General features: G+C 46.0%; 1 protein-coding gene across 5 annotated transcripts in view; it reads left to right on the plus strand.

The window, feature by feature from the left end:
• TNN (tenascin N) overlaps positions 1-16,640 on the plus strand; it is a 113,905-nt gene extending 97,265 nt beyond the window's left edge. For all 5 annotated transcript variants that reach the window (XM_078000372.1, XM_028850623.2, XM_028850624.2 and 2 more), the window contains 4 exons: positions 4,370-4,466; positions 5,344-5,511; positions 12,902-13,065; positions 15,472-16,640. In XM_078000372.1, the coding sequence (XP_077856498.1) occupies positions 4,370-4,466; positions 5,344-5,511; positions 12,902-13,065; positions 15,472-15,612 (570 nt within the window). In that variant the 3' untranslated portion in view covers positions 15,613-16,640. The remainder of the gene's footprint in view (positions 1-4,369; positions 4,467-5,343; positions 5,512-12,901; positions 13,066-15,471) is intronic.
• The last annotated feature ends 7,509 nt before the right edge of the window (positions 16,641-24,149 follow it).

Raw genomic sequence — 24,149 nt, forward strand, 5'->3', positions numbered from 1 at the left:
TCATCAAATGAGAGTGGCTTAGATTCTGAGTGAGTCAGTTAAGGCTGCCTGATCCAGATGCATCAGTGGTCCCTGTGGGTCCGTTCATTTGGAAACGGATATAATAAAATGCAAACCAACATTTATTGAGCGATCATAACAACTTCTTATATCTCTATGTGCCACGGTCTGGCTTAACTACTTTATGATTTACTATGATTAATGACCTTGCTGAAGCCTTGATTTAAGCTTGTGACCGAGAGGCTGTTAACATGTTAATCTAACAGTTTGGAAAAGTGAGGCTTGTCAAGGTTGCCCAAGCACACAGCTAGTAAGTATAGAGCTGGTTCTGGTTCAAAACGGTGATGCAAAGAGCACCAGAATCATTTTTGGAAGCTTCCCTGGCCCAGATGAAGTATTGTTACACACACACACACACACACACACACACACACACACACACACACCGCTGGAAAGCTCCTATCAAGCTTGGGCACTGGGTCCATTGATTGGAGATAGAGACCAAATACCTTTGTAATGCATCCTAGGAAGGAAAGGCTGGATTTGAGCCTGACCTTGTGGTGGGAACGTGATTTGACCCAATGTATGTGGAGCCATACATCAGTGCTACATCTGTCCTAAATTTCCACTGTCCACGGTACAACAAGAGTCTCAAGGAAGGGGTGGGATCAGGCACCTTGTTAGGAAATTAGCAAGTTCTCAGAGTCTTTGGAAATGCTATTTGCGAAACAGATTCAGTAGGGCTGGTATTTTCAAACTTTCTGACAGAAAGATAAGGTTTATGCGTGGTCTCTGTATCAGTGATTAGCTGTAGCACTCTGGATACTCGCTTTTCTGGACTTTCACATCTGTCAAATGGCATCATAAATACTTGCTCCAGGGCCAGCACTCAACAGATGCTCACGAAATGATTGTCATCTAAGTGAATAAATGAGTGAAAAAAAAGTGAGGGAAGCCAAGAAGGAAACAGGGCACCTTTAAAAGATGGATCCTTGAGCAAAGGGGAAAGAGAGCAACAATGTTAACGTGGTGTTAACTGTTTGTCGTGATCTTTCCTATATTCTGTTTGGCAGCTCTTGCCCATTTATAGAACATTTTATGTGGTGTCTCATTTAGTTCTCCCAGCAGTCTTATGAGGTAGGCTCTTCTCTTCCCTTCCATTCCTGTTTTACCATGAGCTGGCCGAGGGTCAGGAATAGAAGAGGCTGCCTCAGCAAATCCCACCCGTCCCCTGCCCAGGAAGTGGCTGTGGTCTGACTTGGAGCCTGGAGCCTTCTGCATCCATGGTGCCCCACTCCTTGGCCAGCAAACTTGGATGGGTGCTTTGGAAGGAGTTAAATATGAATTCCCATGTGGAGTTCTCAGCATTGCTGCAGGGTAACCTACTGTCTCCTCCCTCCCTTTCTCTTTCCGGAGAAAAATATAAAGAATGCACAAATGTCAGGCGGTTTACCTTATAAATTCAAAATAATGTGTTTTACTTCAAGGCACATGCTGTGAAGTCTAGTGGAAAGGAGGGAGATTAGATTTTGTGTTGGGGCTTCTGCATCTGAATGAATGCAAAGAAAAATAGGCAGAGAGAGAAATGCAATTCCAGCCTTTGGTTAGTGGGAATCGTTCCTGAGGTTAGCTAGGATGGTATTCAGCTTGGTTCTCAAGGTCATGTGGAATTAGATGTGTTATCAATTTCAGTAGTGTACACAGGTGTGTGTAGGTACTTTTCAGATTTACTTCCTATAAAAGAATCCAATTTACTGTGACTGGAACAGTGCCTTCCTTCTCCAAACAGAGGAATTTTTGAAAAGAAAGCAGTCCACACTTTGGTGAATGGTACCCAACTCTGCCTCCATTTTCTTGCTTCTCACTCATTCTTTGTTCCGTTCCAGTTTGGCTTCTGTCCATATCTCACACTGACACAGCCCTAGGTAAAATCACCAGTGATTTCTGTGCCACTAAATTCTAGGGATGGTTTTGACCTCCTGTTCCTTGACCTCTCATCAGTACTTGACACTACTGACCACACCTTTCTCTTTGTGGCTTTTGTGATTCCATATTTTTCTAGTTTCTTTTTCTCCACTTCTGTTGCCCCTTCTCTTTCCTTGATGGATTTGTCCTTCTTCGTTATACATACTGGATGTCCTCAAGGCTTGATTCTAGGCCACTTTATCTTTTCAGTTCCCATTTTCTTCCTACATGGTCTCATCTTTTCCATGACTTCATTTTACCCTCCTCTGGGTCCCATGCTTCTCTGCACTAACTAGGATAGAATAGGCTATGCTGCAGTAACAAACCAACTCTAAATTCCAGCAATTGAACAAACACAATGTATTTTTCTCATGTGTGCAATGTGTTGTGCAGGTTTGGCAGCCAGTTACAAGTGTGACTCATGGATTCAGGCTGTTTCCATCTCATAGTTCTGCTGTTTCAGTGTGTGGCCTTTCCCATGGCCCTGTGGTGCATGGCAGTAGAAGAGAGAGTGTGGAGAACCCACCCACACACAAAAGGCTCCCACCTACAGCCTTTTGGCTGCAAATAGTCACATGGCTCCAACTTGAATGCAAGGGAAGCTGTAAATGGACATCCTCCTGTGTTCCTGGGAAGAAGAAAGTGAACTGGGACTCGGTGAACTCCTAGCATTGCCTGAGACACACTCTACCTCAATAAGTCTAGCCTAGACCTCTCTTTAGAACTCCAGCCCTTACATCCAATTGCTCTGTGATATTTTCATTCACCAGCATACCTCAGAAATAACTCACACTTACCACATCCCCAAATGAGCTCATGACCCACTCATAAAATCTGTACTCGGCCAGGCATGGTGGCTCACACTTTCACTTTGGGAGGCCGAGGTGTGTGGATCATGAAGTCAGGAGTTCAAGACCAGCCTGGCCAATATGGTAAAACCCTGTCACTACTAAAAATACAAAAAGTAGCTGGACATGATGGTGTGTGCCTGTAATCCCAGGTGCTCGGGAGGCTGAGGCAGGAGAGTCACTTGAACCTGGGAGGTGGAGGTTGCAATGAGCCAAGATTACACCACTACACTCCAGCCTGGGCAATGAAGTGAGACTCCACCTCAAAAAACAAACAAACAACAACAACAACAAAAACCCCAAAAACTACAACCTGTCCTCTCTGAATCCCCCATCTCAGTGAATAGCTGAGGGAAGAGTCATCTGCAAGCCCAAACTATAAGAAACTTATCTTACCTTGACTTCCTCCTCTTTCAGTTCCACATTCTGTCACCAGCCCTGTCAACTTTACCTTTTATCCACTTCCGTCTATCCTCAGGGCATCCCTCATCCAAGCTACTGTCCCCCTTCATCTGCACTCTACAGTGGTCTCCTAACTAGTCATCTCACTTCCACTCTTACCGCTGACCAGTCCATTCCATGCACTATAGCTAGAGATGAATCTGATCGGATCTCATTTCCTGCTTAAAACTCTGCAATAATTTCCACCGTTCTTACCTGGACCAATGTCTTCAACAATCTCTTTTAAAAGCTTACCAGGACTGACTCTTGCCATCTTCTCAGCCTCCCTTTCCATCCCTTCCTAAGCCCCCAGCAGCCCCAACATTGCTCCCCGTGCTCTTGCCTGACCACTCCTACTCATCCTGCAGCTCAGCCATGTCCTGGGGGTGGTTTCTTGGCTCCTTGGTCAGGTCCTCCTGTTTTACGCTCTTGCAGTTCCGTTGCATCTTTCCCTCATAGCCCTTATTACAGTTTTAACTGCACTTAAAAAATTATTTAATTTAGTAATTGTATTTACTGAACTATTAGCTCCAGGAGGGAAAGGACCATTTCTGATTTATTCACTTTGCACACTATCTTGTATATTGCCTAGTGCATAGTAGATCCTCAGTAAATACTTGTTGTGTGAACTTTTTTCTCCATAAGTGTTAAATAATCGCTATGCTAAGAATCAGGTGAATTAAAAAATAATTTCTACTCTCAAACTATTTGAGAAAAGGGGAAAAAAGATGCTATAAATGTGATGTGCCCCAATTGAGTTAAATGGGTGTTGAAAGTTACATGTGAGAATTGGCAGAGGTCTGGAATGTCTTGCCCTAGACAATCCACACTGGCAACTAAATCACACAAATAATGGAAAGAACTGAAATTTCTTGAGGGCAGGAAGCTTCTCTGCTTTTGCTCTACACGCCTTAGTACCTGACATACTACTGTACATATAAATAATGCTTATTAATATAGTGAATCTACTGACATATAAATAAAAAGCCTCTCTAAAAAGAAAGACATGCTAGCTGGAGGAAGGCAGTGTATGAGCAAGTTCTTGGTTTTCTCTTGTCTCCCAGCACCTATATCTGTTTGGAGGGTCAGAATGAAGTGTTCGTCTCCCTTCTCAGGTCTTCCAGAGGCGGAACACTGGGCAGCTGGATTTCTTCAAGCGATGGAGGACCTATGTGGAAGGCTTTGGGGACCCCACGAAGGAGTTCTGGCTTGGTATGATCTCAGAATCCAGGAGGCTGGGGCTGTGGGGGGTGATTTCTCCCAGGACAAGCTAGCTAGGAGGCTTAGGGAAGCTCACCACCTTCACAGAGAGGCCCCAGTGGCAGGGAGACAGAGGACTGTGCCGAGCAGGGTCTTGGTGGGCGTGTTGATGGGAAGGCTCTCCTGCACTCTGAACTTGTTGAAAGGTAGGGTGGTCACAGGGGTTTTATGCTGATTTAAGCTCTGCAGGATCTGCCTGCAGCCTGAAGATCTTAGAAGGCACAGTAGTAGAAAAACAGTTCAGGGATTGGGATGCTGGGTCATTACTGGAAGGTCACTCTAGCAGTCTCTAAAATTCTGGTGGTGATGCCAGGCACTGTGGGCAATGTTTTCCCCCTTTTCCCTCTGTTCTCCTCTGGAGCAGATGTTCACAGAGAGGGAAATAGCCAAAAGCATGAATTGGGAAATGAAGAATTAAAAAGTCATGATTCAGATACCCAGTGTCTAATAGAGTAGATGATGTTGTGGTTTGTTCAGTATAAAATCTCTTCGGGGATCTTAGGATGAGTCATTGACCCGCCCTCCTACTTGGTGAGATAAATGGATGATAAATACAACTGCTTCTGTTTTAGAGGGATGGAGCCAATGGAGGCAGATTCCTTCTGGGGTTACCCTGACCCCTCACTGCTCCCTTCCATAGAACATGGTCTCCACACTCCTTAGCGTGACTATGAGTCCCTGAAAGAGAAAGTGCTGAGACTGCCCCTTATTAGCAGAGAAGGTAAAGACTAAAGTGACTTTAGGTCCTGAAAGCCTCAGACGCACATGTTGAGTACTCAGTCGCACACATGGGTGGATTGGGTGTTGGAATTCCGTTTTTTATTTTTAGGACTTGACAAGCTACACAACCTCACCACTGGCACTCCAACGCGGTATGAGGTGAGAGTGGATTTACAGACTGCCAATGAATCCGCCTATGCTATATATGATTTCTTCCAAGTGGCCTCCAGCAAGGAGCGGTATAAGCTGACAGTTGGGAAATACAGAGGCACAGCGGGTGAGGAAAAATGTTTTCTTGCTGCAAAGGTCTCTTGCTGTCTGTTGTATAAGGATTGGTTTGCTGTATGCCACTGATCTGGGGGATGGAATATTATTCTGTGGAGGTGAATTGTTCTCATTGACAGTGGAGGCCCTACTGTCTGCAGGGGGTCAGGAGTGAGCAAGTAGTTAAAGCAATCCTTGACCACCATAAAATTGGAAATTGTGTATGTTATACGTCACAACCCCCCCGCCCCCACGCCCAGTAAAAACCCTCCTCTTGTGCTCCGCTTATTCGGGCCGTTGTACATTAGCTGATGAGCCCATATTCTGAACAATTTATTGATGCTTGTCAGTCTTTCATTCAACTTTAGCAGTGTGGCTGTCATCTTTGCACAGTTGTGTGTGTGTGTGTGTGTGTGTGTGATTATTTGAGCCTTTGGTGGCACTTTGCTATAAAAACAGAACAATGAAAGTGCTGATTCAAATAATAAGTGTGGGTCTCATTAACTTAATTCAACTGTGACAACACAGAAATGAGCAGTTCAGTGGAAAGTCGGGCAACCTTTATCCTCTAGTGGCTGCTCATTGGAGCTAAGCCAGTTGCTGGTGTGTTTGGTTGTGAAGAAAAAGAACAAAATTAAGCAACATGACTGAAATGCTGGAATGATACCAGTAAATTAAATATTTTGTGTAAGAGGGGGAGGTGTGGTTATTGTTTTAATACTAATATTTTAAAAGCTGTATTTATGGTTTTTAAACCCTAACAAGTAAGCCTGTGTTTTGACATTTGCATGTTTTTGACTTTGGTGTATTTATATAGGAATGTGTTACCAGCCAGGTTGACTGACTGTATAAGACATGGCAGTCTCTCTCCTTAGACTTAAATGTAGATAGGTGAAAACAAAAGAAGGTAACTTTTGCAGACAGTCACATAAGGGGTAAGAAACATAAAGAGCTACAGGAGTGTGGAGAAGGTGGGCACACGGAGGATGAAGCAACTGGAGGGAGTTGGATCTGCAAAACGGGGGAAACTCGAGTGGGAGGAAAGAGAGGGCTCTCCAGGCCTGGGGGCTTCAGGGTGAGTGGGGACTGAGTGGAGGAAAGAACGCTGGAGTTTATCTCACAGCCTTGCTGGACTTCTCAAGATTGTCTACTCAAGGAGCCCTGATGGCAGAAGACCGTGAACAGAACTTCTGAGTGTCTGGGGCCATGATCTGGGGTGGCCAACTGTGAATGCAAACCTTTCTTTGAGATCTTACAATTTCATTTAAACAATAGTCAGATGAATTTTGCATTTGTTCTTACTTCCCAGGGCCTATCTCAGAGCCTGGTACAGAGTGGGAGAGTTTAAAAAATGAAATTGCTAGCAGGACTTTTCTATATACATAATCTTACAGATGTTTAGTATCTTACATAATAGTCCCTGAGACCCAATAGGTTCCACAGGGGTGAATGAAAGTGTGAGTTTGGTGACATGGTGACATGGGAGGAGACAAAGAGGGAGTGGTAGGCACCTACCAGAGTATGAGGCATTTTGGCTACAGACATGAGGAAACTTCCAGGATTCTGAGTAGGGGTTGGGTGAGAAAAAGTATACAAATAATTATTTCAGGGAAAAGACAATCCTTGAAAAAAAAGCATTGCAGCTAGAAGATCCCTGCTGCCTTTGGATACTGTCACTTCTTTCCTCAGTAGTCCTAGGTCTCCACGGGCTGGAGACAGGCTGTGCTACGTGCACTTGAAGTATAACATAGTCATGCGTTGCTTAACGACAGGGATACGTTCTGAGAACTGCATTGTTAGGCATTTCATCGTTGTGCAAACATGGAATTCACTTACACAGACCTAGATGGCAGAGCCTGCTATAGACCTAGGTATATGGTGTAGCCTATTGCTACTAGGCTACAAACCTGTATGGCATATTACTAAATATTGTAGGCAATGGTAACACCATGGTAAGTACTTACAGATCTAAATATATGTAAACATAGAAAAGGCACAGTGAGAATATGGTATAAAAGATAAAAAATGGTCAGTCTGTACAGAGTACTTACCATGAATGGAGCTTGCAGGACTGGAAGCTGCTCTGGGTGAGTCAGTGAGTGGTGAGCAAATGTGAAGGCCCAGGACATGACTGTACACTCCTGTCGAATTTAGAAACATTGCCCATAGGCTACACTAAATTTATTTAAAAATGTTCTTTCTTCATTAGTAAAAACTAACCTTAGCTTATTGTAACTGTTTTACTATATAAACTTTAACATGTTTTTCAATTTTTTGACTCTTTTGGAGTAACACTTCGCTTAAAACACAAGCACATTGTACAGCTGTACAAAAATATTTTCTTTATATTCGTATTCTGTAACTTTTTTTCTATTTAAACATTTTTTACTTTTATTTTTTCCTTTTTAAACCTTTGTGTTAAAAACTAAAACACAAACACACACATTAGCCTAGGCCTGCAACAGGGTCAGGATCATCAATATCACTGTTTTCCACCTCCACATCTTGTCCTGCTGGAAGGTCTTCAGGGGCAATAGCACACATGGAGCTGTCATCTCCTGTGATTACAATGCCTTCTTCTGGAGTATGTCCCAAAGGACCTGCCTGAGGCTGTTTTACAGGATTTTTTTTTTTATAAGTAGTCATACACTCTAAAATAACAATAAAAAGTATAGTATTATTCACATAAACCAGTAACATAATTGTTTTATCATTATCAAGTATTATTTACTGTATGTAATTATATGTGCAAGACTTTTTTATGACTGGTAGGTTTGTTTACACCAACATCACCACAAACACATGAGTGATGCATTGGTCTGCGACCTTACGACAGCTGTGATGTCACTGGGTAATTTTCAGGTTTATTGTGATCTTATGGGACCACTGTCGTATGTGCAGCCCCTTGTTAACTGAAATGTTCTTATGCAGGGCATGACTGTATAAAACATGAAAGTCAGGTATAGAAAAAGACAGTTATAATACAATTGGGAAACATAGATGGACATTCATATGATTATGAGGATATTAACTGAATGAGAGGGGATTTAAAGATGCTCTTTTGTATGACTCAGCACACTGCCCATATGCTCCCACCCCATCTCTAAATGAGATCAGACTATGTTCCTGACAGCTTATTCCAGGTTCTTCCAACCCTTTGGTATAACAGAGTACACACATTCCAGTCTGTCCCAGAACCCTCGGGCCTCTTCAGTCCGCATGGAGTCCATCTGATCATTTCTTTGGTTTCCAGTACCCTGTTGTCTGCTCTTCATCATGGCCATCAGTTAGCCTCAGCCTTTCCTTCTTGGGTTAAAGAAGTCTACATAAGCTCCGAGTGTGGAACCCTCCCTGTACAAAATATGAAGTTGGGTGTTTTTCTTTGGCCCCCGTGCCCCACGTCTCTCCCTGAAACCCAGTGTCCTCCCTGGCCTCCTGGTCATGAGCCTCACTCAGGCCTGTCCTCCAGGCTGCATATTTCCTTTCCCTTGGCCATTACCATTTGCCTTTTCTGAAGCCTGTGCTAAAATGGTCCAGCAAATGAACTGATGCCAATGGGAAAGAGACTGAAAGGGAGTCAACATATTTGGGAATTATTTTAATTCTCCTCCCAGGTAATCTGTTTGCATGTTACCTGCAATGAGGGGATAATTCCTGTTCTAAGGTTGTTCAGGCCAACAGTGCCAGCCAGTAGAGGATGTATTTTTTAATAGAATGTATTTTTTAATAGGAGACTTTCACACAGCATTTAGGCAGCGATCTAGTCTTCCCATGTGTACTATCATTCCCGCTTTTGAATTCTGAATTACAATGGTAGCATTAGTGGAGTCTTAACGTTCCTTATGTATGCTGATCGTCCGTGAGGAGGGTTTCAGAATTTAGAAAGCTCCTAGCTACTCGTGTCTTGAGTGCTGAGGCACTGTTTAGAGGACATGGCATTCAAATGAAAGGTGAACATTTTGATACCTCCCTGCATGGCACCAGCTCTCCCCAGCCTCTATCATCATTTTAGCTCTGATTAGAACTGACATGCATGCAGCCTGGCAGGAATGTGTGGCTTAAGGCTGAGACTGTCCAGGTGGGCCCTCAACTTTTGACTTCCACTCAAGTCTTATCAGAAAGCCCATTTTCCCTTCATGAGGCAAATTCCAGCAAGGAAATGATGTGTAAATTTAGTTTCTGATTCTGAGTCTTTGAGTGGGGGCAGGGAGCATCTTATGAGCTCCACCTTTAAGATGCTATTCATCTATTTAGAAATCATAATGAAAACATAAAGAGCTAGGCATTCATAATGGTGCAGAATAAATTCTAGGGCTAACCAATTATTTACAGCTGATTTCAAGTCCCACCTGCATGGGCTACAGTGGGAGCACAACCAGGGATGGGTCCCACCCTGGGGGCACTTGGAAATGTGACTGGGGAGCTCTGGAAACATTTAGTGGGTTGGGGCCAGGGATGGATTTTTAAATGCTGGCACTTGAAAAAAAAATAATAATAATGGGTACATGGACAAAAGGGAAAGCTAGAAATGGCACAAATCATTTGTAATCATCCATTCTTAATCCTGAAATAAAAGACATTCAAGGTTCAGACACACAGTACTGTGTCTGTGTGTGACTGACAGAGGATGTGATGTTAATGGCTTCTCCTGATCTTTGGAGGTGCAGCTGCCTGGGCCATCTTTCCCGTCCTGGTGAATCCTAGAGGGGGAGAGTGGGTCTCAGAGGGACATTTTGATGAGATGGATGGTGACCAGCTTGTTCACCTCTGAGTTTGGGTGCAGCCCTTCATGGGCCTGCCACGAACCCCTCCAGTCCTCATTCTCACTCTCTACACTCTGAACATTAGGATGGCTTCAGTTTCTAGAAGGTAGAAAATCCTTCTGCAGAAAAAGACCTCCCACATTTGGGTGAACACCTGCTTTACATTTCTTTATCCCAGTGCCCAGGTTTAGATAATCACAAACATGTCTTTAAGGGAACCTCTGCACAGATTCTTAGAAAGCGGCCCCGGGAACCTTCTATGTAAATTAGGTAAGCTGTGCTCATTAAAGAAGGTTACTAAGGGAGACACTGCACGTTATTTCAAGCTGTGGTTAACTTTCTGTAGGAAGTCTGGAGGGAGGAGGAAATGTGTATGACTAGCATGACAATATAACTTTCTTGGATTGGAGAAAACTACTGGAGACAGACCCATCTGCTGTGTCTGCGTGGAAGTGGCCTCTGTGGCCCGGGAATTCTCATGCTTTTTCCGGGTGAGGTATAAATGAGCTGCTGGTGAGATTGCAGACTTGGGGGACAAATTAGGACCTTCCCTTTTAACATATACTACCAACTCTGCATATTCACCCAACTCACTCCAAAAACGTTTTTGAGAGCAAGGACCTCCTCATCTTTGTGTTCACAGAGCCAAGCATGTGCTGCTCCATAGCAGGTGTTCAGTAAATGTTCCCTAAAATCAAATGAGTGAAGTTGTAGAACAGGTTCTCACACTGTACTGCGTCAGATCATCTGAAGGGCTTGTCAAGGCGTAGATTGCCAGGGCCCACCCTGTAGTTTCCTGTTCTGTAGGTCCGGGCTGGGGCCAAATAATTTGCATTTTTCTTTTCTTTTCTCCTTCGTTTTTTTTTTTTTTCTTTTTTTGAGATGGATTCTCTCTCTGTCACCCAGGCTGGAGTGTGGTGGCATGGTCTCGGCTCACTGCAACCTCCACCTCCCAGGTTCAAGTGATTCTTCTGCCTCAGCCTCCAGAGTAGCTGGGACTACAGGAGTGCACCACCACACCCGGCTAATTTTTGTATTTTTAGTATAGACAGGGTTTCACCATATTGGCCAGGCTGGTCTCCAACTCCTGACCTTGTGATGGGCCTGCCTCGGCCTTGCAGGGATTACAAAGTGCTGGGATTACAGGTGTGAGTCACTGCACCTGGCCAATTTGCATTTCTCAGGGGATGTGGACACTGCTGGTCTGGGAACCCCACTTGAAGAACCATTGATAGATGAAGCCCCCCATTGAAACAAGGAAGCCATAGGTGGATTGGTGTGTCAGAAAGAACCCTGGACTTGGAATCTCAGGACAGAGATTTGAGTCCCAGCTCTGCTGTTTGTGGACTATGGGACCTTAATAAGTTCCTAGAGTCAAACCTTTTTGAATTTGTTTCCTCATGGGACCAAGAGCTGCCCTGCCCACCTCACAGGTTTGCTGTGAGAGTGAAATGAGAATGCACATGTGAAGAAGATTGCTAAACTCAGAGCTGAGATATAAATGTAAGAATCCTTATTGCAGGAACAAAGCTTGATGAAGCTTGTGATTGATATGGGCCCTTATTGCCTTTTATGAGCAGGAAAAGAAAGTTTATAAAAGGATGACAAATGTGAGAGGGAAACAGGAGATACACAAGCAAAATAATTAAGGCAGTTTTCCAGATGGGATGTAAGGAAGGACTGAATTTTACATGTGTCTCCAGAAGGACTCTGGAAGTTCAGGGATGTTTGTGTGTAGGGATGTGTTTGTGTGTGTGTGTGTGCATGTGCGTGTGTTTGTGTGTGTGTTAGGAGGGTGCGTGGGAGGACCAGTAAGGAGAATCTTCCTTACAAGTGGGCCTGAGCTAGGCTTTGAAGGATGGTTAGGATTATTTGGACAGATGAGGGCAGAGAGAAATCCCCCGGACGGTGGGCTGGTCCACACTGGAAGGTGCGTGGTGGAGATGGTGGGATGCAAGATTGTGCACAGGGCACAGCCAACCTCCAGGCCTGCAAGGCACGGAACAGGAATTCACCTCGTTGTGGTACGAAGTAGACTGTTGGGCCTGAGGTGATGAAAATGGACGTCTGAACTCCAGAGGGGCTGGCAGGCAGGCAAAAAGCCAGAGAGAAGGCTGTTTTGTTAACACAGACCCAGGATGAGAGAAGGCCGAGGGCGGGTGTCATGGGAGCAGAGACGTAGGGGTGTATGTGAGTGATCTGCAGGAGGGAGGGCTTGAGAAAGGGTATGAAGGGATTGTCAAACATGGCTCCAGGTTCCAGGTCTGGGTGGTGGGGAGAGGAGTGGACCCAAGGCAGACGGGGGAGAGTGGAGAGTGGTGCTCTTGTGTGTGGCGTGGTCAGGGACTTGGGGAGAGTTGTTATGTTTGGATGTTTGATCTGACTGTGGAGCTTCCAAGTGAAAACGCTATGAGGACTGTTGGAGAAACAGGCCTGAAGTTGGGGTACAGGCCAGGAAAAAGAGCCTGTTCACATGTGTCATGTTCCCATCTGGGCTGTGAGAGAGCAGTGACTACCTGTGACATGACTGGCTGCATCCTTGGCATTTTCATGCCTGGAGATCTTCCTGCTGGGTCCTCTTTTGATCATCTCCTTGGTGGCTAACCCTGGGCTCTCACCTCTGTCTCTTCTCTCCTGCAGGGGATGCTCTTTCTTACCACAATGGATGGAAGTTTACAACTTTCGACAGAGACAACGATATTGCACTCAGCAACTGTGCCCTGACACATCATGGTGGCTGGTGGTATAAGAACTGCCACTTGGCCAACCCCAATGGCAGATATGGGGAGACCAAGCACAGTGAGGTAGGTGACAAGTGAATGTCTTTTCTGTCCCAGGGTGTGCCCACATTCAGCTTCCAAAGGGACACCCTCCAGGCCAGTCTGGCAGCCCCTCTCCTTCTGAAGCTTCCAGTCAAAGCAGTAGAGTTTCTCCTCCAGGCTCCATGGCCTTGAGGTTGTGGCCTCCCCTTCCTGATGGCCACAGCCCTGCTTGTTTTGCATTCCCAGTGCTGCACACTTGCCTAGGGGCAGGTGCGGGGAAGGCTTGGGCTGCCCACTGCCATGTAATGACAGATGATGTGCTCCACACACTGTCTCATTTCACTAGCTCACACATGGACACTGTCAGCTCCGGCTGCTGTAACAAAATACCACAGACCAGGTGGCTTCAACAACAGACATTTATTTCTCACAGTTCTGGAGGCTAGGAAGTCCAAGATCAGGGTGCTGGCAGATTTGGTTCTTGTTGGTGGACCTTGCTGGCTTGTGGATGGCTGACTATGGCTGTGCGTCCTCACATGGTGGACAGAAAGGAGCTCTGATCTCTTCTTCATATAGGGGCATGTGTCCCATCATGGGGGCTCCACCTCATGGTCTCATGTAAACCTTATTACCTCCCAGAGGCCCCCTCTACATACCATCATGTTGGTAGGGGGTGGTTAGGGCTTTACTGCATGAATTTTGAAGAGACGCAAACATTCAGTTTATAATAAACACTGCCTACTTTTTTCTAGTTTTTCTCCTAGTTGAACAAGAACTATTTCTTTTGGCTGAGCACGGTGGTTCATGCCTGTAATCCCAGCACTCTGGGAGGCTGAGGTGGGCTGATTGCTTGAGCCCAGGAATTTGAGACCAGCCTGGGTATCATCATGAAACCCCATCTCTACAAAAGATACAGAAATTAGCTGGGCATCATGGTGTGCACTTGTAGTCCCAGCTTCTAGGGAGGCTGAGATAGGAAGATCACTTGAGCCTAGGAGGTTGAGACTGCAGTGAGACATGATGAAGCCACTGCACTCCAGCCCGGGTGGCAGAGCAAGACCCTGTCTCAAAAAAAAAAAAAAAAAAAAAAAAAGCTGTTTGTCTCAAGTCCTTTGATCACCAGGAAAACAGTCTTTTGTGCCTTAGGTCAGACCGACTCTTGGGTCCACTTCACCCAAAGCCTGCCCAGAACATTGAGCTAGACCAGTCTCTCCGCATTGGGAGTGTGCACCCAGGGCCCAGGGGTCCAGGAGGGGTCCTCTCCCCACATTGCTCTGAAACTGTCCCACCTGCTATTTCTCAAGCCTCCTCTGCCCCAGTGCATCATCCTGACTCTTTGACAGCTGCAGGGCACTTCCTGCCTGCTCCCTCACAGTTTCTTGAAAATTGCATCTTTGTCTCTGCTCATCATTAATCCTCTCCCCTCCACAAACCCTGAGTCCCCATCCTAGGTTTCTAATTTCCCATCCACAGCCCTGATCCTAGGCCTCCAGGAAGCCACCTCTTCAGAACTCACCTTGTACCAATATTACTGTAAATATTAGCACATCCAAAGTCCAGGTACATTTTGATTACTTTGGCTCTGACCAGGCTGCGGGGACTTCCAATCTTTATGTGATTTTTCAAAGGGAAGAAGAAATTTGCCCCCAGGGAAGCTGGGGAGGGTTGGCCCATGAATCACGGTGGCAGCGTGTGGGCTGGCTCAGGGAAGCCTGGGATAGGAGATCAAATATTGGAAATGAGCAAGCAGGATGCCCTGAACCATCCCATATTTGCTAATAAAAGACATTCATCTGGTTAATGCGCTTTTCACAGTCTGCAAGGCATTTAGCTTCTTGTTTATTATTTACCTCACAAATTAAAATACATAAAATTGGTCACTTGGGCTTTTTATTGGCCAGGTTGCAAGGTTATTAAGTGAATTAAATATTATTGCACTCACCAGTCAAAAGACATAAAATGAAATTTAGTTTTCAGCAGGCTATTTGTTACCCCAGAGCTAGTATCTAAACAGTCTAAATTGAAAATGATTTTACACAATTGGCCAATTAATATGTTTATTTTTGCCTTTAATTTTTGGAAAGGAAAAGAGGGAAGCAAAGATAATTTGCCCGTTGCCGGCCTGGTTGACCCCTGTGTTGTCTCTGTGGCTGCTCTGGCCTCACCCACCTCCTGGGCTCACACCCCCTTGCTCCCACCATAGAGACCGCCAGCTTCCAAATGTCCAAGTCCTCAGCCAGTCTAACCCCAGCTGCCCAGCAGAGGGCGCGTGTGTTTGGATCCTGCCCTCCCTTCCCTTCTCATCACCCCCGTCTCTTTCCCCTGAGCAAAGAGGGAGTGGTTTCATTGGTGACTAATTAATTCCTTTGTACCATAACCCACCCTGCCCTCCTCCCAAGAGCCTCTTCTTGATGTGGCTTTATTTATTTATTTATGTATTTTATGTAGGGGGTGAACTGGGAGCCTTGGAAAGGACATGAATTCTCCATTCCTTACGTGGAGTTGAAAATCCGCCCTCATGGCTACAGCAAGGAGCCTGTCCTGGGCAGAAAGAAGCGGACGCTGGGAGGAAGGCTGCGAACGTTCTGATGGCCTGTGTGAGCAGTCCTTGCAGGAGACAACACCAGCTGTGGGAGCTTGGGGCGGGGTGGGTAGTGGTGACTGGGGTCTGGGAGTGCTCAGAGCCTCTGGGTTCTGGGATCGCCTGATAGCCCAGAGAACAAATCATGTCACCAAGCTTCAAGCCATGGAGGTTCCTTCCCTCTCACCTGCATTTTTGCCCGTCTTTATGAGGGTCTTGAAAATCAAAACAGTAGTTACACAGTATGCGTAGGAAAGACAGGACTGGAACGGCAAGGTTTCTCAGCTTATCTTCGGCAACAAATATACTGGATTAGGGCAAGAGAAGGAATCACCCAACACTTCACCAATTGGAAATCTCTGGAAATTTACATCTATGTATTAAAGCTCTGCTAATGCAAATCTTTTCTCTAGAAAGAAGCACAGAAGGGGGGTTCTCATGACCCAGGGGTTAGGGCTGAGGCAACTGGACGTTTGTCAACTCCTTTCCCACTGGGTTTTTAGGAAAACAGTGTGAACCTCCCCCTTTTAATTTCTGGTGTTATGAGGAAGAATAAAGGGAATAAAAGGGGCTAAGATGGACTCACGTTTAGCTAAGTTCTGACTAGTATCCAGCATGCTGGAGACCAAAACTGCCGCCTTACTGCTATTTTTAAGCGCCCTCTTTTCAGTCATTTGCATAATTGCATCCATAGAACTGCATATGTTGTGAATAAATTCTCACTCATTTCAACTTTGAATAATTTGACTCTCTTGATAATTGGTTCCTCCCAAAGACTCTTCTGCAACTCCCGTTCATGCCTACCAGGCTTCAGACTCCCTCTTTTCCCCGCCCCGCGCTGTTGGAGCCCTGGGTTTTCTGGGAGTGCTCGGCACCGTGAGTCTCACTGTTTGATCGAACAGTTGGCAAGATCAGATCCTTTTTGCTTATTTTCTGTCATTTTGGAGGGTTTTCTGTAGCAAAGTCAGTGACCAATGAAGTAACTTAAATTCCTATTGAAGAAAAAAAATAATAAACCCCTTGATTAAAAAAAAAATTGCCTTGTGTTATTTCCCCCCACATAAGTGCCCTTGAATTCTAAATTGAACCTAAGTGCAAGTGAAGGTACAATTTGTGCATTGTAATGGAATTTGGTTGGCTGTGGACTCTGATTTGCATGATGGGAAATAATGGTATTTAGAATACAGAAGTGAGTGAATGGGAAAGAAGGCAATGCCCTGAAAGCTGCCATACCCCTCCAGGACAAGGGTGTAGTCTATGGCCTAGGTGTCTCCACATTTTAACCTCTGGGTAAGTGTCAAACCATACTCCTGAAACCGTGTCTGTCAACCTTTAAAGTCTTCAGCACCCCCTCTGTTGCCTTCCTTCCCCAGACACACACATTAAGCAACACCACGGAACTGCTTGCTCTGACAATGAGTGGTCTCAGTGAAATACAGTTTTAGTGTTGACACTGACGATGAAAAAATGTACCTGCATGTTATTAATTGATTCAACAAGAGTTTATTAAGTGTTTGTCTGCTTTGTATCAGGCAGTGTGCCTGGGGAAACACAGGTGAGCGAGATAGACACTATCTTTGTATTAATGGAGCTTGTGTGCTGTCATTCATTCATTTGTTTACATTCACTCATTCAACAAATAGAGATGAAGCCCTATTATGTGCCAAGTTCCATTCTAAGCATTGGTGTTAATCAAGGACATAACATCATAATCCCGTCCTTGTGCTAATATTCTCGTGGTTCTAGGCTGACATTAAACAACAAATAAATGTGTAGTTACGGCTGGGCGTGGTGGCTCATGCCTGTAATCCCAGCACTTTGGGAGGCCTAGGTGGGCGGATCACCTGAGGTTGGCAGTTTGAGACCAGCCTGACCAACATGGAGAAACCCCATCTCTACTAAATATACAGAATTAGCCGGGCATGGTGGCACATGCCTGTAATCCCAGCTACTAGGGAGGCTGAAGCAGGAGAATCACTTGAACCTGGGAGGCAGAGGTTGCGGTGAGCCGAGGTCGCGCCATTGCATTCCAGCCTGGGCAACAAGAGTGAAACTCCATCCAAAAAAAAGGAAAAAAAAAATGTGTAGTTACAGGAAGTAGGAAGTGTCATGAAAGAAAAAGTAGGATGAGAAGATGAGGGTGTTACATGGTGTTGGACTATGAAGCCTCTCTGAGGAGATGTTTACAGAGATTGACCAAATTTCTCCTGGTCTTGATCTAGCTTTGTCAGGGCCTGAGCCTGAGCTAATCTCCTTGTCTGTCTTTTTTTGTTTTTGAATGGGGTCTCCCTCTGTCATGCAGGCTGCTGTGTGTAGTCACATGACCAAGACTCACTGCAGCCTTGAACTCCTGGGCTCCAGCAATCCTTCCGCCTCAGCCTCCTGAGTAGCTGGGACTACAGGCACATGCTACTGTGCCCAGTTAATTTTTTAACTTTTTTGTAGAGATGGAGTCTTGCTCTCTTACCCAGGCTGGTCTCCTCATCTGTCTTAAAGGTCTGTCTGCACAACTTGCCAATTCCAAGTCTTCTCCTCAAATTCTCTTCTTTTAAAAACATTTTTTAAGTTTTTTATTGTTTTATTTAATAGAAATGGAGTCTCACTGTCACCCAGGCTGTGTGAGGAAAGCACCCTTTTAATTTCTGGTGTTGTGAGGAAGAATAAAGGGAATTAAAAAAAAGGCGAGTGGTCATAGCTCATTGTGACCTTGAATTCCTGGAATCAAGCAATCCTCCCACCTCAGCCTCCCAAGTAGCTGGGACTGCAGGTGAGTGCCACCATGCCCAACTATACGTATATATCTATATCTATATCTGTATCTATATCTATATCTATGTCTGTCTCTATAGATATATAGCAGGGTCTCGCTATGTTGCCCAGGCTGGTCTTGAACTCCTGGCTTCAAATGATCCTCCAGCTTCGACTCGGGAAGTAGCTGGGACTATAGGTGCTAGCCGCCGCACCTAGCTGGAATTCCCTTCTGCTGTTCCATGACCCTGTTTGCATGTAGGGTACTCAACTTTGTGATTCCGAAGCTTTGGGCTCATCACAGTGGTCCAGGCTTTTTAGAAAACTGCCTGCTTTGCAAAATGGATCAAATCCCAGAGATCAACTTCGCGCCAAGGTTGGTGGTTGTTGGCAATCCTTCTCAACTTTGAACATGCTTGTTAACACAGAGATTATGGGGTCCCTTCCCCAGACACTCTGGTTAAGTGGGTCTGGGCCGAGGGCTGCTGCTGGAGTGGTGTCCACTCTGAGTAGCTCTGGCGTGAGGGAGCTGCTGGTGGTCTTTTTGCTCTGGAGGAGTCTGTGATGGTAGCAAATTACAAAACGCACACCCCTGTGTTCATTGACCCCAGGGTTTCTCCACCACTGGCCAAGAGGAGGACTTTTGGGAAACAGGAGCTATTTCTTACATTCTTTTGCCTGCAGGACCCATGGTGCACAAAGGAGCGGGTGACGAAAACCTCAGCTGACCTTTCAAAGGTTCTGCTGGGGACCAGGAAGGAAGTTGGGAGAAACTCATTTTCAAGGGGACTTTGTCTGACTGAGGAGAACATTCCAACTGGAAACTTCCATGCCTAACCTCATTTTGACGTGACCAGTGCTCACAACTTCCCATCTGGTAGCTGAATATGGGCCCATGGAATGAGTTTCTGGATAGACCTGCTTTTTAGAGAGAGTCCATTTTCTTAGAACCAGGTTATGAGCCATCAAGGTTTTGAAGCTTATAGGAACAATTTCTACCCTTTAGGACAAACTAAAGCAAACAAAAGCTCTCATAGAAGGGACAGGCTGCAAGCCAGGCACTAGGGTAGATGCAAAGATAGAAGTCTTGGTAAAGTTTCCATAGTGTTGCCTTTTATGCAGGACACGAGCAAGACAGTGATGAACAGAACACAAATGCAGCCCGCCAGCAGCTCTTGGAGTGGTGGCAGAGGGAGCTGTGGAAACAAACCGGGGAGAGTGAGTCCACAGGGAGGTGGACTGAACACTGTGGGCAGAGTCGGGGTGACTCATCCTGCCGGGGTGCCAAGGGAGAGAGCTTCACGGGGATGTGATGTCGGCTTTAAGTCTGGAAGGATGAGTTCCGGGGGGAAGAAACCAGAGGCCCCAGGGGGGTGGGACCCATCGGGTACAGGAGACTTGGCAGCAAGGAAGAGAAAGTGTGGAGTGTGGCATGTCTGAGGGGGGCAGAATGGTTTCTTACTGGGGTGAGGAGAGCTTGGTGGGGAGACAGGCTGGTGAGATGGGTGGGGATTCTTCCTTTGCCAGGCCAGTACTGTGGTTCTCGGTGCCCACTGCCTATCAGTGGGGGGCCTCCATGGGTACAGAAGCTCCCCTCCCCTCCACAGGCTCTGCTCCAGCGGGTCTCAGGTGAGTTCTGTGCACCTGAGCTTCCTAAAGTGCCCCCAAGGATTCCAACGTAGACCACGGTTGAGAGCCACTGCTCAGACAAAAGCATGTGGAAAGTGGGGAACACACAGGTTTTTAAACCTCGGAGTGACAAGGTCAGATGCATATTTTGGAAATATCAGTCTGGTGATCGGATAGAGAACAGGGCTGGGGGTGTTGAGGGAGGTTTTGGAGGAAGGATAAGGACTCACAGGCAAGTTGAGTGCTATTGTGATAGTTCAGGCAAGTGGTCATAACTTCCTTGGCCTGTGGCAGAAGTGGCGGAGAAGGGGAGGAGGGCCTAGATTGGTGAGATATCCAGGAAGAAGGAATGGGGGGCTTTGAGGAGGATGGGTGGTACAGGCAAGAGATGGGTCTTTTCATGTCAGAGCTTAGAACTGGTTGTTCCTGACGGTGACTTCCTCTGGGAATAGGGCCCCAGAGTTTATGTTTGTCAAATGAGATCAAAAGCTCTGCGTTTAAAATTTGAATTCTCAGGGATTTCAAGATGATTAAAGCCAGGAAATGCTGAAGGAGCTGAGGAGAAAGATAGAAAATGCCTCCAGAAATTGTGATCATGGAAGGAAAAAGGCCAGGTGTGGTGTGTGAAGAGATGTGGACAGGGAACATGCAGACGAAGGGATGGCGTGGCAGAAGGAAAAACAAGTATAACAGCGAGAAACTCTTGGTGGAATTCAGCCAGCTGATGGAAAATGCCCTCCACTAATCCCAGCTACTCGGGAGGCTGATGCAGGAGAATGCTGGAACCCAGGAGGCAGAGGTTGCAGTGAGCCGAGATTGAGCCATTGCACTCCAGTCTGGGCAACCAGAACGAAACTCCGTCTCAAAAAAAAAAAAAAATTATAAGTCATTACCTCAAGCTCATCGCTAGGGTGGTGGAGGGGATCAGGAGGGAGTTCATGTCAATACGAAGCTGATCAATACCGTTGGGACGGTATTGTGCAGCTTAGTGCAAGAGGCTTGCTATATTCAGCATGGCCAGGAGATGGCAGTGTTGTCCTGTCGGGAGCCTCTCATTTCAGCGCCACTTCTCTCTTCTATAAAGAGGAGTTCTGGGGGCTAGGTCCCCACTTTTCTCTTTTCCTGGGTGGTGCTATCTGGTGAGTGAGTCGGTGAGGTCCAGGTTAGTATTGGGCCTGCACTTGGTGGTTTCTTAGGCAGGGTCCAGCAAGCTGGACTAATGCGCAAAAAATAATTGCGAACAACCTTGAGGAGATTGCCTGGTGAGATTGGACTCTATCCCCAGACCCGGCGTAGTGGGCTGCTGGGGAGCTGGGGAGGAAAGGCGGATGGAGGTGGTCAGCCTGATGAAAGGTGAAGGGGAGCACCCCTGGGAGGGATTTCAGGCAGCTCCTAATTTGCAAATGAATTCACTTCTCCAGTTCCTTCTGTCAGTTGGCTGTTTCTGTGGGTGAAATGATTTGAGTTCCAATTCTAATACTATATAAAGAAGGTAGGTTCTCAGGTTAGCCCATAAAACTCTGTTTACTCTACAACATAGATGAGTTGCTGTGTATGTATAATGAAAAATAGAAAAGAATAGTATTGCGGTACTGTAATTTAAATAAAAGAAAGAAACAAAATGGAATGGAAACAGTTCTTTATTTTGGTGAGTGAAGAAAGTTAGGTTTAATTAGAGAAGGAGAAGGAGGCAGATGAGGCTTGCTGTGTGACATATAAAGGAGACATATAGGCACTTTCAAGGCTTATGGGCAGGCCCTTGATTGTGTTCTGTAAGTTTCCAACTTAAGGGAGATGCGTCTACAAGTTCAACAGTCTTTGAAGAACCAGGATCAGATTGGCCTGGATCTCGATGCCTGGTATGCAGAAGGAGCACTGGGGTAGGAGTCTGAAGGCGTGGGTTTCTATTCCAGTTTGGGGTAAACTGGCTTACCTTCTCTGGGCCTCGTTTTCTTCACTTATAAAGTGAGAATCAGGTGAAATAATGAAAGTGGTTTTTATGTATGAAGGCACTCTGGAATGGTAGAATAGTGGGCTTGGATTTTCAGTCTTCATATTTTCATTTAAATCTTTTTCTCTTTTTTCCTTTTGGTGGAGATGTCTCTTTAGCAGCTCTAAAGCATATTTGCTATGAACAGTCACCAACAGGATTATTATGGGTTGCAAATGGAAGAAAGAGAAAGGGAAGAGTAAAAGAGAAAGGTTCATAAAGGTTAGTGAAAATCTGTGTACATTGCAGAAAGAGTTTCCTCTGGAGATGACATTGACTGAGCCTGTAGTGGAAGTCAGGCGCAGAGGAAGCCTGGAGGGCGCACTAGCCCTCTATGGAAGACGGGAGCAGGGGATGCGTGGAGTGTGCACCAGCCCTCCATGGAAGTCAGGAGCAGAGAATGCCTGGAGTGCGCACCAGCCTTCCATGGAAGTCGGGAGCAGAGGACGCCGGAGGCGCACTAGCCCTCCATGGAAGACGGGAGCAGAGGACGCGTAGAGTGCATTCCAGACCCTGACAGATTTGTGAATTTCACATAAAGCCCCGTGACTCTTTTGCACATTTAATTTGAGAACAGGTGAACTAGCTAGATGGATGTTCTACAGGAAACACTTCTAAGGTGAGTAAGATGTTGACTCACGCTTTCTCCTGATCTGGCCACCAGGTGGCACTGTCACGCTAGGGCGACTTGGTTGTGGGCAGAGGCGGGACAGATAATTAGGCAGCCTCGCCTGTCACATACTGCAAATCAGGAGACCTTAATCCATGCAGTATTGGTAATCCTGTAGATAGTGCAGTATGTGGTGAAATTAGGGAACACATCACATCATGGGGAATAGAAAATGCAAATTATTTTCAATCCCTATCTCATTCGATTTACCTGCATCATTTGACTCTATGGACTGTTGCTTTCTTCTTGGAAATTTCTTTTCCTTTGACTCCTAGGACACAGCTGTCTCATGATTTTCCTTCAATCCTTAATAATAATAAGTAACATTTATTGGGCACTTAATATTAAGCCAGGTGCTGTGCTAAATGCTTTATACACATGATCATGTAATGCTCTCTATGAGGTAGTTACTCTCATTAGCTTTATTTAGCAGGTAAGTCTTACAGAGAGATTAAGCCATGGGTCCCAATTACATAACTAGTGAGAGATGGAGTTAGCATCACGGCTGGGACAACCCGAGTCCGGAGTCCTAGCCCATTGCACCTATGGCCTCCAGAAAGCCCCGATGGCTTCTGAAGGGTCCCCCTGTCTGCCTGCATCACTACTCCAGGGTGCACTTGCACTTTGTAGACTGTGCACCTGGGGCCCTCCTTTCTCAGTTTCTTCCTGTGCAAGTCTCTAGACACCTCCTTGGCGATCTCCCCTGGCCTGTCCTGAAGCCAGCCTGGGAGCTTCCTTCTAAGGAAGGAATGGCCACACTGTCTTGTGATGGTCTGCTTGCTTGTCTGTGCCACCCTACCAGGTTCTGAGCCCCTCTAGGACAACTTAGTATCACTGGCACCTAGCGTGCTTGGCATATAGTAAACAGTCAGAAATGTTAATCGGATGAGCAGCCTCAAAAGAGGGCTGGAGGTACACAGTCACAGCCATTCCTGAATAAATAGAGTGTGGCGTTGCGCACACAGGTGTTTGAAAACACCCCTTTGAGTCTATGACAGACAGAAAGGAGGTTGAAGGGATTTTTTTTTCAGTCTTGTAAACCTGTGACTTTGAATTAGGAAATATTACTAAGGTCAAAGGGCAAGGGGCCAGCGCAGAGTGCTGTGGTGAGCTGAGAATGCTAATGGCGTGATGGCATTGTCCAAATCCATATTATACCCCAAGGCCAGGATGGAGCCGGGGTGGGTGGGGCTGCGGGCATTGAGCACCAGCATCCCCTCAGGTGTGCAGCAGCTGCTCCCCTCCCAGAGGGTTTCTGAGCATCAGTTCCTCCTCTGCACTGGAAAGTTTAGCAATGTCCTGGGTGGATGAACAGGGAGCTGAATGAGGAGTCTCTGTTCTCTGGTTGTCATGACTGTGTGGTGATAGGGAAGAGAGCCCAGGAATGAACTCATCTGGAACTACAGATATAATCTGCTTTGGGGGAGATAAGGCAAAGAGTCCACCTGTGCTCTAGGCCTTCCTTCCTAAGCCCTCCTTGAAATCCCATTAGCATGGGTGTTTTTCCC

The sequence above is a fragment of the Macaca mulatta genome, chromosome 1, assembly GCF_049350105.2.
Source record: "Macaca mulatta isolate MMU2019108-1 chromosome 1, T2T-MMU8v2.0, whole genome shotgun sequence".
Taxonomy (NCBI): domain Eukaryota; kingdom Metazoa; phylum Chordata; class Mammalia; order Primates; family Cercopithecidae; genus Macaca; species Macaca mulatta.